At 39.2% G+C, this 17,487-nt stretch overlaps 1 protein-coding gene across 2 annotated transcripts in view; it reads right to left on the reverse strand.

The window, feature by feature from the left end:
- Positions 1–17,487, reverse strand: part of LOC110445775 — a 164,957-nt gene that overhangs the window by 133,122 nt on the left and 14,348 nt on the right. For both annotated transcript variants that reach the window (XM_021490676.1, XM_021490595.1), the window contains exon 2: positions 3,209–13,650. In XM_021490676.1, the coding sequence (XP_021346351.1) occupies positions 3,209–13,650 (10,442 nt within the window). The remainder of the gene's footprint in view (positions 1–3,208; positions 13,651–17,487) is intronic.

The raw sequence follows: 17,487 nt of genomic DNA on the forward strand, positions 1-17,487 counted from the left end.
ATGGGCAGAAATTTAGTAACAAATTAGTTTAAGCCCAATAGAAAAACCCAATGAAAAGTGTTTCTAGTTTGAAAAGTATTAAAGTCCAGAAACAGGTTCTGGTGAAATTGATATCCATCAGACAGTTGTTGTACAATGTAGATCATTATATATACTTAATAATTTCTCATATTTCTATTGGCTAAATCCTAAACACATGACAGGTTCTCAAAAACTCTGGTATACCTTTTTCAAATGAATATCAATTTTCTAAATATAGCCTTCAGAGGAATTCCCTTCAGTACTAAGTTCACCTCTGTCATTTATTTGAAAGGCTTATCATATGTTTGGTAATCATTTTAAACTGAAAACATATTGTAATGTTCAGCATCACTGTTTCTCTAAGCCAAGATATAGGATTTAAAATCTACAATAAAACCAGGAAGAAAGTTCGCTTCGGAACTGTCTTATTAAAAGTAAAAATAAAACAGGTATGGACTTTTTATGGTAAATATGAATGATGTGATGTAAACTTTGAAATATGATATTAACTTTAGCATCGCCTCGGTCACGTTCATATAAACTTGGTCAGGTTCATAGCAAGAAAAAAAAGTCTATTATCGTGTAATGCATTATGTAAAGTAGCAAAAATATCCCGTCACCATTTTATGCAAAAAAAATAGATTTGATATGAACAGCTGATCACAGGAACTAACGCCATACCAAACAAAAGGATAAGGAACCCACAAAAGGCCACGCTATCTGTACCAAAGATTGACGGAGCAACCTCAGCGATCAATGAATGTTGGTCTCAGTCTTTTCAGCATTTATGTTGAATATCATACTGGCATCAAATGTCAGGCACAAAGTGAATACAAAATATCTCAAATCAATAATATCTGTATAAGACCATGTTTATTATTGATAACTATACATGATGCTAAATTTAGGGAAAGGCTTAGTATTCATAAACTCTAAAGAAATACCTTAAAAATAAAGCATTGAACATTATTATATACACAAACTCACAAAATACTGTACAGATACTGTAATCATTGACACCCCTTATCCACAGGATACTATAGGTGGGAAATAATATTCCAGCAGAAATATTTTGCATTAATGGTATAGCAATAAAACGGGCATATTGCAACATTTTTTCAATTAATTGTTTGGGGGTTCAATCACAGTTATGAAATAATGTTACAGAAATAACATTAAGATTAAATCAATGTTATCCAAATGCAGCATGCTAATGGTGTGATGTCCTCCAAATCTATATAAAATAATTTTCCAATTTATCAATGAACCTCGCTGAATGGATGTTCACCTTTTGTATTTTCTATATAAAATCACTATAAATGTACAAAACTTCTACATTGCTATATAGAAATTGCTTGCGATACCCGGCACCTCTAAAAGACAATTTACGAATTCTGTATTCAACCTTGTAACCTAGCTATACTAACAAATACATTATTCAACCATTTAAACCAACTCTCCAATATTTCATTCATCTTTATAAACCAACTCTGTGTTTACAAATAAAAGGAAATGTCATTTGTCGATCACTGATGGTTTAGAGATTCATTTTAGCTGGAGTTCCAAGTTGCATTCCAATGTAAAACCAGAATGGACAGAGTTGAAATATCCAAGGATACCACAGGCTAATCTGATCATCCCTATTCATATATATCACTTCAGATGCTTTATAAACCTAAGGAAAAAGTGTCATTACCCACTATGGGACCAAAATTAAATTATTGTTTTAACATGTATATCTGGAAACCCTCACTCAAACTCTACAATCAGCCAAATTTGGCCTTTAGAGAAATCTTTCCAAGTGGAAATGATCATTTTTAGGAGCTGTAACGTGTGCAAAATGTCTCCCGAACTATTTGGTGTACACATTAAGTAGGACTCCCCCCCCTAGTGCTATGTAACTGTATCGATCATAGCCTCCATGTATAAATACATCTTCCAAGTATTCAATTCAGAGGAGCAAATCAATTTATTTCTGTTTTTAGTAGCACCGTTTCCAGTGCTGCATGTTCATCAGAAAATACAGCGAAAGCTTGCATTTTTTACTACTGTTGGCTTTCTTTAGAAATACACTTTATGTTTCTAATGCAAAACATTAGTTTCATGTCATGAACACTTTGTAGGAAGTCATATCAGCTATAACAAGTTGATTTCACAGTTAACCTTCCTTCACTGCTAACATTTTTCTACCAAAATATTGGTATTATAAACAGATCTGGCAATGTATCAAGTTAGAATAAAATCATTTTTTATCCAGAAAATACTGAAGTTGAATTTCTTATCATTCCAAATCTATTTACACCACAATGTGGATGATACATTGAAAAGTTATTGCATTCTGAACATGTTTTTCTTTAACACAAATGGGATTTAAAATGTTGAAGTCAATTTATGTTGTTTTATTGCAGTAACTACAGGTTTCAATTCCATGTGAGGTGTTGAGGAAATTGCCTCCTCTGTAGCTCACTATAGCGATCAATGGCTAGCCATGATATCTGGGACTGGCAGCAAACTAATTTACTTTCCAACAATTCAATTCTTGAAGTTGTGATGTTACAAGAACATCAGTAATAATACTTTTTTGTGTGTTTGTTTCCATGTGAAGTCAATGAAATGTGAGTGAAAACAGACACTACACAAACTATCAATGATAATGGAATTTATATATTTCTTTTTTCATTTTGAAAAAAAAAAAAATTAAAATTTATTTATATTTCATTAATCACACTCCCATCATGTCTGTGTGTGAATAAGTCTTCTTTTGTAGACTGCTATTGCTAATTAAAACTAATCAATTTAAGTATAATCAAATATACATTGTCTGTAGCATAGACATGTGTACAAGGTCAGGCTTCCACTAGACACCCATAAAACAATTATGTGTTCGTCTGTTTGCTCGAGTTTCCTTTGACCTTGACCTTTATATGTAGTTTCATGTTTGCTGCAACAACTTGTTATCAAATCAGAAGTTTTAAAAAAAAAGAGTTTTAACTTGACATATCAAATGTTTGACTTCAATAAATATAACATGGTTGAATTTAGCAAAATTGAAAAGTAAAATATTTGATTTGACAATTGAACTTGACAAATCCTACTGAAAAGAAAAAGGCTGGTATTGCAAACCAAACAAAATATACATCTACCCAGACGTTGAAATGTCAATATGAAAGTAAAATGTTTGACCTACCTCTTTCTGCAGAGCGTGTACGGGAGTTTCTGGAGACTTGTCGTCTGCTTCATGCCTGGTCACGGGTTGTAAATCCCCTGAATAATCACCGTTAATTCCACCGTAGGAAAATTTTACTGGGTTTATACAACGTTTTGGGAGTTGTCTTCCTGTCCTACCTCTCGTTTGATCCACTTGAGAATTATCTAAGTCACTTCTGGTTGTATATGTGTCATCATACGTAATAACCCTTTTCAGTCCACTTTCTACCTGTGATTCATTTGTAGGGGTCTTACTGCCAGCGTCCTCAACAATATCACACGCACCTGGAGAAGTATCACGTGATTCAAATTTCCCGCCATTTTCTGAAGTTATACCTTCTTCTTTTGGGAACGTTTCAGAGCTAATTTTGACGGCTGTAAGCTTTTTGATAGCTTTTGGTTTTACCTGTTCTGGTTCCTCTTTGGGAAATATTTCCTGTTTTATTCGGATCGCTCGTAGTTTCTGAGGACTACCAATAACGTAATTAGGGACAATCGGTTTATAGCCGGGTTGAACAGGACTATCACATGACTCGTCGTCATGACTAACATTGCTCTCGCTATCATCTCCCCTTTTATCTTCCTTATGCGTTATTTCTAATTGCTTTCTCTTTGACCTTGTGACATCTTTTGTTTCCAATTTGGACTCGGAACGACTTTGAGCCTTTTTTAGTTTTTGGGCAAAGCTCATACGTTCGAGTTCCGGACTGCTGTCGTCTTTGACGCTCTCCATTTCGGTCTCTTTGACATCCGTTCTAGAACTGTTAAATAACGTGTTGTCTGTTAAGGTCGGGCTATTCGAATCGACCCTATTTTCCAATTTAATAGTGGATTTCTCAAAGGAGCGCGAGTCTGATACATTGCAGGTTCCATTTTCTGTGTCGGTGGTTGTTCTAATACCGTCATTACTGTCCTCCTCAGTCATGCTGTTGACATGGGATTGTGCCGACACATTGCGTGAATCCATAGATAGGGATGCGCCACATTGAACGTCGTGTAGTTGGGATTTACGCTCCGACGGAGAGTATCTATTTGACAAATTTTCTCTATCCTTATCATTCTCCACTACAGCGTTTTCGTCGTTGATATTATCTTGAGATTTCATCGGGACGTGAACTTCTGGGGTTTTATCTGATAAAGATGGCATTGACTCATTGCTAACTTTGTCTACCTCCTCTCGTCCCTCAATCCCGACTTGTACGGAATCAATGTCCGTCAGCGTCCTGTCTAGTTCGACAACCTCTGTACTCGGACATAGTATATCTGTCGTCTGTACGTCCACACATGTGTCATCTTGTGTGACGCCAGTCGTCCTGGTTTCCTTGTCCGGCAGTAAGTCCTGTTGTCCGCTGTCAGTCCTGTTCCGACGATGTTTGGGCTTTGGTAACGTTTTCGGAGGCGTTCGTGTACTGTCTTTACCTGTACCTTTTAGAGAGTCCCTACGTTCATTGCATTCGTCTCTTTTAAAAGGGTTGTCTTTAAACGAAAACGTTTCCTCTGCTACTGCTAGTTCCTCCTGTAACGTTTTTTCATTGCGCTTGCTGTTTGATAGATTTTGTGTGTCAGTAACATCTTTGGTAATCTCTTCTTCCTCGGTTAAGATTTGGTCCGCGGTATTGTCGATATAAGGAATGGAATCATGAATATCTTTATTTTTGATAGATTGGCTTTCATCCGTTGCATCGTCTCTGTGTTTTGATTGAACACACTCAGTTCGCTGACTTTCTTGTTCTTCACGTGCTGATATGGTATGGTTTCCCGGTCCTTGGTTCAAGTCCTCCATTGATGACGTAATTTCCGGTATGGCTGAAGACCTTGATGCCATAATTCTGTCATATTCGGCTGGCGTGACCTTCTTCCACACGCCGTAGTCCCTCACCCATTTTAATTTCCTCGATGGAGACGGTGACTGAACAAGAGGCGACGAGGGTGGTTCTTCGTTCAAACTCGCTACCTTTCCCTTGCTGGCTTTCTTAATAAAACTTCTACACATCTCGGATACGCGGCCATTTCCAAAAACCGACACTTGTTGCTGACTCTCGGGTCCAGTACCGGAGTTCTTGAGCTCCACTGGACTTTTGCTCCTTGCTCGTGGTCTGGATGGAGGTGACATATTTTGCACGTTAGAAGCTTCTTCGTCCCTCTCAATAAGACACACAGTTGCAGTATATCTCCTTAGAGGCTGTCGAGCGTTTTCACGTCTTTGAGCCTTGGCCGATTTTGCCGACGTTTCATCTTTGGCAACATTTTTTAATTCGGAAACAACAGCGTCATTCGTTTGTGTTGTAGGTAGCATGGACGGTTCACCAGGTACTTTATCGAGTTTAAGAGTCGTGTCCTGAGTAATCTCAGAAGCATCGACCCTGTCTGTCTGACTTTTTGTAATGTCTGTGACCTCATTGATCATGGTCTCCTCGGGTTGTAGGCCGGACTGATTGCCTCCAGATGTGCGGTCCTCTGTGTCAGACTCAATAGTCGGTAAGGGTATTGTAAATACAACACTATTCTCCACTAGCTCGGCTGACTCCTCACTGGAGACAGTGGGGTCGGTAACGACGGACGGAATCTCATCACTGACCTTCACCTTAGGTTCGGGTTCCTCTTTATTAATGGACGTTTTATTTTTATTTTCTATACTTTGTTTATCGTCCTCGCGTGAATGTTTCTTTTCTGCTTGATCAGCGTCATTGGACTCAGACAGATACTCGTTATCGGAGTCTGAAAAGTCCTTAGTGACCAGTACGGCGACTTTTGGTGTGTCAATGATGGTGGTCGTAGCGGACTCAGGACCACGGTGGTCCCCTTTATCGGTATCGCTTGTATCATTACCATAAATACTGTCTATGTTCTCGGAAGTATTGTTTATTGAAGACAAATCAGAAGTGACCGCATGATCATTGGTCAGATAATGTCCGTCGACACCAGTATCAATGGTGCCATCTACCTGACTTAATCCAATGGACTTGACGTCTGCATTCGTGCCACTATCACTTAATTCCCTCCCGGTTTCAAAGCTGGGTAGAGTATCGGAACTTGAATTAGGCGAAAAAGGTCTACGTTGATAGGTTGATTGTACTGTTTGGGTCTGTCTCCTCTCCGTAACGCTGGTAGTTACGCCCGATTGTCCAGCTTGAATTGCCAGTGATATATCCGATATTGTATTATCATTATCACACTGTTTACCCCGTCTAACAAGATTATAGGTTTGGGTTGTATTGCTCCTTGATTTGATCACAGAAATCTTGGTATCGCCCCTGGTCAGTCTTGGTGACAAGGTCGGACTTTGTCCATCACTAACACTAGTTATTTGACCCCTGGTAAATACTGGCGACGGAGGCGGGTTACGTATACCCCCAGTGTTCAATAGTCGACCTCCTTCGACACTCGTCGATAAAGTTTTTGTTTCCAAACTTTTGTATTTTTTGTCGTCGCTGCCTTGTAGCAAAGACACTGTATTATCATACCCACCATCAGTCAATAGTTCACCACAGGAAACCGCCGGTTGTAGGTCCCCAGAGTCGAGAGTGTCTATGCTGTGTTTCACTTTGTTCATTGATTCAATGCTACCGCTCCGCTCCAAACATTCTGGCATAGTAATTGTTTCTCCTTGCATTAATGCAGCAAGTTTAGATGACGCTGGAGATACGGCAGCATCGCTACTGCTACCCAACTTTCCTAAAATCTCAGTGTTTGTGCTGTTTTTCACTGTAGAAAATACTTTCCCGTCTACATCCGATGTTGATATAATCTCCTTAGATGTTTCAAACTTGACGCTACGTGAATTCACCAGATTCTTTTTAGGGTCCGTGACCCGCCTTTCGTGCAGTCTACCAGCACCGGTCGATAACTTACTGCTCGATTCGATAATTTTTGTCTCACGTTTTTTATGCCGTGTAATAGTGGTAGTTACAATTTCATATTTTCTTATGCACGTTGCTTCATTCCTTGAAGATAAATTCCTCCTGGGACTATAAATGGTATTTGATGTTTCCATGGCCACAGCTGTTTCTGTTTGAGGGGTCCTGGACGCCATGTTATTCTGATTGTAATGTCCCAATTCTCCATTCATCTCTGCAATATCGCCATGCTCCTCCCCACTCTCAGAATGGTACTGTGTGGAGCAAAAACCCTCCTCTGACTCAGATTCACTATCAGATATTTCACCAATTATTTCGCTTTCTGTCTCATAATCACACACCCCATCCCCGCCACCTAAATCACAAACCACTTTTCTCCTTGAATCATTAGGATCAGCCGTTAAATCTCTCTCATCTCTCCATTGCACATTTAACTCACCGACACCATAATGCTCCCCTTCACCACTGGTATAATCCCGTATAACATCATGTTCCCTATGTTCCCCAGAAACACGTATCTTTTCTGGCTGTACCCTTTTACCATTGATCCCTTCACCGTCCTTAACAAGCTGTAATGTACTTAGGTCTGTCCCTTCACTAGAGTTTGAAGGCTGTAACTCAAAAATGCCTGTTGTTTCGCCGTCCGTAACAGACTCTAACGTACAGCCGTCTGTCCTGTTTACATCTCTATCAGAATATGACGTGATACCGTCCTTTCCCTGAACGTCCGATCCACCGTGCTCCAATGTCAAAAGACTAGGGCCATAACGTTCCTGTGGCTTTATATTACTCACAGTTGGTATCCCATTCAGGTTATTTTGGTTCGTCAAAATATTTTGGAATGATAAGTCTGATATACTATCCATGATCCCTGTAAATGCTCCTTCCGTTTCGTCCGAACTACCGCCGCGTTTAATACCGCTACTATCCAGAGCGACCTCCTTGTGATCATTTATTTGCATCTCGGGTTTATCATTTCCATCATCAAAATATTCACCTAAATTTGCCTGTACAGGCACTACAGCTTCATAATCTGTAGCCACATATTGGTTCTTATCGGGAACACAGTTCTTACCAAGCTCACGACTGTTTATAAGTACGGGTTTGCTATCAAGATCAGATTTCTGATGATGAGTAATGTTTTCAGGTTTCAAATCAAAAGGAGTTTTGTTTGCAAATAAATTATCTTCAGAATGGTGGCTTTTTACACCACCACTATCCGCGGAATGTATCGAACTGGTACAATTGTTTCTTGTTTCCAGTATAAATCTATCATTTGTGTTACTAGACTTGGCTTCGGCATCACGAAATCGAGATAAGGCTCTCTCGTTGGGGCCAGACTGTTTGGGTATTATTTCTCCAGTGTTAGATTGTTGGAATGGGTCTATACCATAATTGTCAACGAGGGATGCGTGTTCATCACACGTAACGTCCGTTACTGTACGTGCAGAGTTGCCATCAAATACATTAGTATCAAGTTCAGCGACCTGGGCTAACGAGCCAACAGGATCGACGTGAGGTACTGATACACCGCATACATTTATGTCTTTACTTGTATTGTCCCCTTCATCTTCCTCACTAATAGAGAAGTAATCATCACTAGACACCGTACCAGTATCACTCCCGCCCTCAACTCCATCAGGCAGTGGTAAGGCGACGGGCTCTGTTGCTATGTGCGACGTTATCACCGAGATCTCGGACTTCCCTCCAATTGACAGCTGTTCTACATATTCTGTATTAGATGCAATATCTACATTTTGTCGACACCCTGCCGCTGGATCCTTTATGTTTGAAGCCTCTGATAGTGGAAGTTGATCGGTGATATCACTTTTCAAAACTTTCGTAAGTGTTTTCGATCCACGTCTCGTAATGCCGACATTTTCTCCCGAAACCTCACACCTGCTGATATTTACTGCAGTAAGTGGATAAGCATCGTCTACATCCGAGGATTTATCGTTTTCAGATGCTACACTGTTTTCGTTGTTAAAAGTAACGGGTAATAAATCCCCCGGTCCAAACAATGCTCTTTCATCTTCACCAACAAAGTGTCCGTCCCTTGTTATTAACGACTTAGATGATTCCAGCAATGTTTTCTCATGTAACACAAAATACTTTGACTCCTCTGGTGGGGTCGTGAAAGGTGTTCCACCCATCGAACTCCTCGCACTCACGAACCGTGGTGACATGGGCGTAACCGGCAGTGACGTCATCGCCTCTAATGGTGACCCGTCACATTTGTCAATGGGATCACAGCAGGTTAAAGTAGGCGAACTGTCCGACTCTGGAGAAGAATCCATAGTGACTTCTATTTTTGTTCTTGCGTTTAAGTGCCTATAGTCTAAACCCCTTTTGTTTTTAGGACTACCTAATAAACTTTTAGGGACATTTGGTCGATTAATTTCCTTGCACTTTTCACCAGTCTTATCAGGGTTTCCGTTACGTTTCTGAGTGCCACTGCTAGCACGTGTTGGTTTAGGGACGGACGAGTGCCTAGGTTTCAATAATACATTGTTTTTCACTGTTGTAGACGTCTTTCCGGTATTTGGTTTTGGTAATGTGTTATTCCCAGTATTGGACACCTCACTGGACGTTTCGCTTGGAGTGCTGGACCGAGAACGTTTGCACTGCTCTACTGGGCTTTTTTCCTTTGTGTTTCTATGAATGGTTGGCGCCGATTTCACCTTTGAGCTGATTGAACGTTTAGACATCTTATTGACAGACATGGTCAGAGGCGATTCATGCTCACTTTGTTGTTTAACGCCAATTTTGCTACTTGCCATTCCAACACGAGTTGGCTTGTTAATTTGCACGGAAGCCGAGGTGTGATGTTTGGACACGCGAGCTAATTGTGTAGGTGTTAGAGAAGGAATTGCGCTTTTTCTATTTTGCATTACACTAGTTATCCCTGTTGATGATGTCTGTTTATTTGATTGAGAACTTTGTCGGGGTAGAGCGGAGGTGCTAGATGATTTATTTTTCATATGCGATGGCTTGTCCGATAACCTTTTTGATTCCGTAACGTCCGACGCTGTCTGAGGTTTAGATTTGCTTTTAACTTTAGGCCTCGATGGTTGTGTAATGCACCGATTACCCAGGTCACTACTGTTGGTAGTAAGCGATGATACTGATGCCCTTCGCTCATTTAGTACTGCTGATGACAAGGGGTCCATGGGTTTATCAAGATCGCTTTTCGTGTTGGATACTTGAAACACCTTATTATCTTTTGACTTTGTACTCTTTTCATACCCCATCACCTTTGATTTCTTAATAGGTACAGTATCTGTTTTAACACCTATTGAAGTTTTCGAAGTTTCTTTTAATGACGTCACAGAACCCAGCTTTGCTACCGTTGTTGCTTCCCCTTTCCCAGTTCTGAGAGTTACGTTCCCTAGTCCACTAGATGCTTCTCTGTCTTTATCCTTTGTAATTGTCTGTCCATTACTTGAATATTTTCTAGCTTGTAAACTTGTCCCATGACCCTTGATCCGGCTTGACTCATTCACCTCTGGTGACTTGAGTCGGTGTTTTGAGCGGTCCGTCTGATGTCTGACGTTGTGTGTGGGATTATCACTTGTAGTATTAATGTCAGAATAATTTGTCCGCCTGTTTACTAGATTCAAATTCTCCTTCTTTTCCTTCCCGATAACTGATTTTCGAGATGGCCCATTAATTGAGGAAACACTGTCTCGTGAACTTTTTGAGCGTTGTCCGTCACTCGATACGGAGAGAGATGGAGATGATTCTCTACTTATAGAACTCTCCTTTGATAATTCGCTGGTGTGTTTATCCATGATACACACATCCACAGAATTCGATTTTTGACCGCCCGAACTTTCTCTGGTAATTTTGGATGTTGACTGGAGTTTTGTAGAACGTTTTGGATATTTCCCAGAGGCAGACGGCGTAATTCCCGACAAATTCTTACTACGTTTTATATCATTTGATTGGGGATTTGTGAGGTTCTGTTTTCCTGCAGAACGTCGGCTGTTAATGGGCGTTGAAGTCCTTGGTTTTTTAATAGTTTTTACGTTGGTCACTGACGTATTTCCTTGGACTTTTTCTATCAAACATGATTCATCTGACATTTCCGCATTTTGTCGAGGACATGTTTGTGGACTAAGAGATCGCGATTTTGAGAAGAAAGTTTTATTGTTTGCTCCTTGTTTACATTTTGATACGTGCTCCGCGTTCCCTGACCCACTCCGCTTATCATCCTTTGAATTTAATCTCATCAAACCGGTCCCGCTTGTTTTAAATTCCTGTTTTACTGATAGCTCAGTGGTTCTGGATTTCTCTGGATTAGATCCCCTACTGATAGGGGTACATTGTAACATACCTTGTATGCCGTGGTCCAATTTGTCCTCATCACTCGGTTTGTACACGGTACCTGTCACGTTATCCGTGTTTTTATCACGCTCAGTATTAAGTGTGGATACTGTCCCCCTGGGGACAACCTCGGTGTCATAGCTGTGTACGCTGGGAACGTAATCACCGGTCATACCGTTAATATCCGAGTCTGACCTATTAGCCCCATCACAACTGTTCATTACTCCCTTAACACCGTCGCTCATTGGAGCCTGACTTTCAGATTGATCGTCTGCACACAGGTCGGTCTCATCGTCTGTAACGGTGTTCCATGTCATTGGATCTTGATCATTTGAGTGGTTATCACACCTTTGGTCTGTCACATCGTCTGTAACGTTAGTACCTGAATGATACATTGAGTCGTGATCACTTGTATTCTTGTCAGACCTATTTTTAATAGGAACGTTGTTCAATCCTGTTGTGGGGTCGTGCTTTTCAATACGACTTTCATCATCGTTTGTTATGACATTACTTGTCATTGGAGCCTCGTCTTCTAAAATGCTCTCATCAGCATTGTCACCGGTGTCTGTCTTACACGTCCTTGACTCTCCACCACAACCATTATTCTCTGACATAACGTGTGTATCAGAGACGGTGGTGTTCACACGTGTATCATCTGTGGTACGTTCATTACAAACCTGCCCACTATTGATGGTTTTATCACAATCACATATGTGTTGGCACCCGGCCACATTGGGGTGGTGAGACATGTCACCGAGAAATCCCCCATCACGTTTCAGTTTATCTATCCCGACAGTTGGTTTGTGTAAAACATCGTTTTCCACGTCTCGTGTGAGAATGAATTCCTGCCGATAACCCACTGATTGATCCGTTCCTTCGTATTGAACGCTGTGTTGAAGTAACTCGGCATTACTCGAGACATGACTACCGATATCGTTATTCTGGTATTTTGTTACACAGTAAGTGTTGTACTTACACGACACGGACACATCCTCATTCCTCTCCACTTCATCAGTATCTGTCACTAAATTAATCCCCGTTGTCGGTGCGTTAATCCCGGGTAATTGGCCCGTACATACTTCACCTCCGCCAGAGAGCACGGCAGCACCCAAGCACACGTTAGGTATACCATCTGTTTGGTGAGACAACAGAGATGAACCCTCGTCCGAGGTATTTTCTGTCACCGATAGATTCGTGCCGTCCGAGAAACAATATTCCAAACTTCCTAGCGGTATATCCAGCTCTTGTGATATTGATTTGGTTTCCACGCGTCCAAAACGATCGGCTGGCTGTGTAATTTCATTGAAAGTTGAAGAAGTCTCCAAACTGCTCTTATTATCAGCAGACGATATCTTTTTGGCGGGAGTACAACTTTTCTCTACTCTGATTCCTTTCCTTTGAGATATATCGGAAATTTGATTGCCAGTCGTAATAACACCCCCTGTTGTGATTTGTGGGGTTTTATTTTCATCTTTATCTCCTGATAAAAACTTTGTATTGTTCTCAGTAACATTTCCTACTTCACTTTTCTTTACATCTGCCGGGACGATGGAAGACAAATTACCGGCTCTGTTTGATGTAGTAGGTGATATATTTTTGTCACTCACAACTGTTATACTATGTCTTGAAGAAACATTGGCCCGTGTTGTTCCGGAATTCACTACAGCCGTACGAACACTTTCTTGTTCATTTACAAACGTTTTGCACCTCTTTGCATAATCTGGATGAGCAAGCTTATCATTTCGTCTGATAGGAATGCGTTTTTCGTCTCGTGAAATCTTCCCAGTATCTTTTCCTACACCAGAACGTAATTTCACTTGCACACCGGGTTCAGGGTTCGGTATCACATTTCCCACACGCTTTGTTGCCTTAATTGCTACTTGGTGTTTGGTCTGTTGAGATGATGCAGATGAATTTGAATCAGATTTAACTTGTGCTACAGCAGAATTTGTTTTAGCTATTACAGCACTAGTTGGAAGTTTTGTTCTTTTCGAAAGCGTTTTTGATGCAAATGGTTCTGTTTTTCCTTGCAGCACTGTGGAATGTATTGCCGTGTGTTCGTTACCACCGGATGTGTGCTTCGTCTTAAGTGATGAATATTTTGAAAGAGATTTGTTGTTCATCTTCACCCGGGTGACATCATGAAGTGGGTCACGTGTCAGTTCGGCTGTCGTCTGCCCGGGTATCGTGTGATAGTCATCTGTACTTTTGTCAGGGAGTAAGCCAGCCCCAAGCTCACCTGAAACCAAAACAAGAACAATGATATCCGTCAAACTTACTCCATACAATACGCTATACAATACAATGACCTCTAAAGGTTTAAATATTGGCAGCAGGTTTGTGTATATAGGTCCCTGGTTTTTTTTATGAATACACAAAAAAAGGTTTTGAGATCTAAAACAGCTACAAAAAGTGTGTTAGCAAACCCTGGCCGTGTCTAATCCTTAACGTTAATGCAATGATTCCATCTATATCTATATATATCAGATTTATAGAAAAATTGAAGCAAAAAATAATCTGAAGTAATAAAATGTATGCATGTATTTATTAAGTAATGAACTATATACTCAGTCTATCGGTCACCGATGTTTACTATGTACATTTGTGAATTTTAATGTGTATAGATTTTTACTTGTTTCGTGTAAAAATGATATAGTTAAAGCGGACATAATTATAACTACTTCATTCCTTTAAACGCGCTCCCGTACTCATATTTGTATTTTATAAAATGAACAAAACACCTGAACTTTTTGTGTTATCTTATATTTTGTAAGTAAAGACTTTAACGTATTGTCACATTGTAATGTTATCATTCATATTCAATTTCAGAAGTATCCATTTAATTATTAAATTAGTTTTGTGTGTCCACATTATTTGTGTCAACTGTTATGCATATGTATTGCTTTATATTTGATTGGTTAAAGGAGAAGGAAGATACAGGAGTGATTTGTAATTTATTGCGAAAGAACCCCGTAAGTATTCAAGAACAAACTGATATAAAAAGTTACCACCATGGACTAAGGAGACAGAAAACTCCTAACGACTTCCTCCCCCTACTTAACATAGGACAAAAACAGATCCCCGAGACAATTTACAATTTCCTGTAGCACCTTTATATGATTGCATTATTAATGTACTTATTAGTACGCATCGGACCCTCTAATTATCAGCGCTTTTAACAGTTTACTCATAACGTAAAATGATTATATTTTTGAGACTGACATTTTAACAAAGTAACAAGCCGAGTGAGCGGATAGCTTCTTCAGTTTTTTGCAACGAGTCATCAAGACCCATCTTAACAACGGATACCACTCCAAATCCCCCTGCGAATAAGTCGCTTCAAGCACGATCATGAAAATAACAGCACACTAAATATAGCTTCAAACATGATCATAAAAAGTACACTATTGTATTCACTAAATTTATTTCGTTATTCAGAACATTAAACTCAGAAAACAGAAAAGCGCAAACGAATTTTGTGAGAATCAAATGAAGAGATTATTTACTTCCATCAACCATTTGCTACGAAAGGATAAGCGTTTCTTGTATTTCCATGCACCTCCAAGATAGTCCTACTTTGTTAAAGAACGAGTGAAGCGTAGAAATAGAACTTGATATAGCTATGATGATACCAGATATTGTACCCGTCACGTGGTTAAATCTATGTAAGATGTCGGATATCTACCGTCTAACATAAGTGATATCATGACTTTCAACTATTTAGCAATGTGAGTTAGCGATGAAGACCTGTTAATTGTCGGTATGTGTTGTATTTACCTGGTTATATCGTCACACGATGATGTATACAACACATGATACACTAACACAAGGGTTGTAAATAACTTCTTTAGGTCACTGAGGCTTGCTGTGAGTGATATATATGTACATTAGTACATACACACACATTTGGCAAACCATTTTACATGTTGATGTCTGTGCTCTTTTGTGTTGCTATGTCAGTTTGAATTACAGTGTTGATTTATCTGTAGTGTGTGTTTGTTTCATACTAAATACAGGGGCTGTCGGATAGCCTTATACTGTCAGACAGACTGCTGAATTGCCATAAGTAACACAGAGTGTAATTAAATGTATAAAAAAATCGTTTGACCTCATTAACACACTGAATATAAACCTGTCATCATAATTAATTCAGAACACTGGAATCATTTTGAATCGCATTATTTCGAAAGCCCTGTTATATGCATTTATTCCTTGTATCTACAATAGCCTATCACATTATATTGTGTAAAATGTCGTAAATATTATTGTATTTATTTCTAATTTAATAATGTTTTTTAGGTTTGTACATAATTATTTTTGATCTAATTATCATACTTATATATATGTATATTATCATAGCAGGTGTTAATGATCATATCAACACAGCAATCCTTAGTTAAACACACATACGTGAAGAATCATAATGTCACTTTTATTGGTAATAAAACAGTACAACTATATAAGTGTATACCTCATTAGCATATACCATATTAATAATTCTCATTACCAAACGCTAATAGATCATACACATGTCCTGACCAGACACGACAAACATATAACACATAACATGTATTCATAGGTATTTTTTTTCTGTTTTGATTTGCTATCGGCGACTTTTATCATTGTTTGAATATTTTATTATAAAATGAACGTACGACACACCACAGATGATCGCACCTTTAGCCTTTGGTAATTGATAACGTATGTCACAAGTGAAATACACTGCATCGTACAGCCGATCTGAACTGTTTTAAACTACTGGCCAATACTACTAAATCAGCGCAAATTCTACTTGTAGTGTCATGGTCGTTGTTAACCGCACTGTTCTAGTACTTTAATGATTTTGACACGTCCTCTCCTTATGCATAGATATAAAGATAATGGCAGCCCGCAGTGTAACGACTTTCCATAAACAATTCAGTCTGTGTTGCATATTAAACATAAAAAGTGAAGGTGTTGTTTTTATTTCCCTCATATAACACAAACAATTTGTTCTGCGGTCTATAGAGAGAACGCCGAGGAAACTTAACGGTTGCTTGACGGTCCTGCAGGGACACACCATAAATGTATTCAGGTTATGTTTGAGCTTGGTACATACGAGAGAGAAAACAGTTACATTGAGATCAATACACATTACAGACCTCTATTCGCTTTTTATGTCCTGCTATTAAGACGTTCATATCGATAACATTGGTTATGACATGTATATCATTTGTTTTATATTTAAATGGTCTGTTAGACAATTGTTTGTGTCATAAAGTTCATCTAATACGTTGAAGTTTACTGGTGAAGACGGACCGCCAGGATTTTGTACTAAAGTTTTAAATAGGTGCTCCAATATTTCTAGTAATAGTTTTTCGTTACAGGGTGGTTGACTCTGCTGATGGTCTATCAGTCCCCTATGTTGGTTGAAACTTTATCTTGTTACCTGAATTTACTCCGGTACGGTAGAAGTTTGATAATAAATCATATGTTATAGTTAAAGCTTGTGCATTGATAGCGGTATAAATCCTAAAGGATAGCCATGCATGGGACATAAGTGGTAATAACTGTGAATAGAATGGAGTTTATGGAATGATATCATTCAATAAAAAAATATGTTTACATCATTAAAACCAAAATTATAATTATGAACGATAGTGTCTGTTAATTGTTTTTGTTTTCCACAGCTTGTAAATGTAAACACACACAGTCAATTCACAATTACCATGAGACATATCATGTTGCACATAACGGTACAGAGCAGGACTTCTTCTCACACAAACTGAGTTTGGCTGCTGACCTGTCACATACATTTTGTGTAGAGATTAGGTAGCCAGTGGTTTGCCTGGATAACGAATCCCGGCCTTAACAGGCACATTTTCCCCTCTCGCTGTCTGTCTAAATATGCTTCGGAACACTTCCTTTGGACCATTAGTACCACTGGTGAGTCCTAAACGGACTCATTCGAAACACCTCGCCCCGATTACAGTTCCTTCCAACGTTAGATGACCGAATCGGCCGAGAAGTACCGAGTGAAACGGACTATATTGTCAAGATTTCTACATGGAAGATATAAAGTGCTAAATAGATCTTC

Source organism: Mizuhopecten yessoensis, unplaced genomic scaffold, assembly GCF_002113885.1.
Source record: "Mizuhopecten yessoensis strain PY_sf001 unplaced genomic scaffold, ASM211388v2 scaffold29, whole genome shotgun sequence".
Lineage (NCBI taxonomy): Eukaryota > Metazoa > Mollusca > Bivalvia > Pectinida > Pectinidae > Mizuhopecten > Mizuhopecten yessoensis.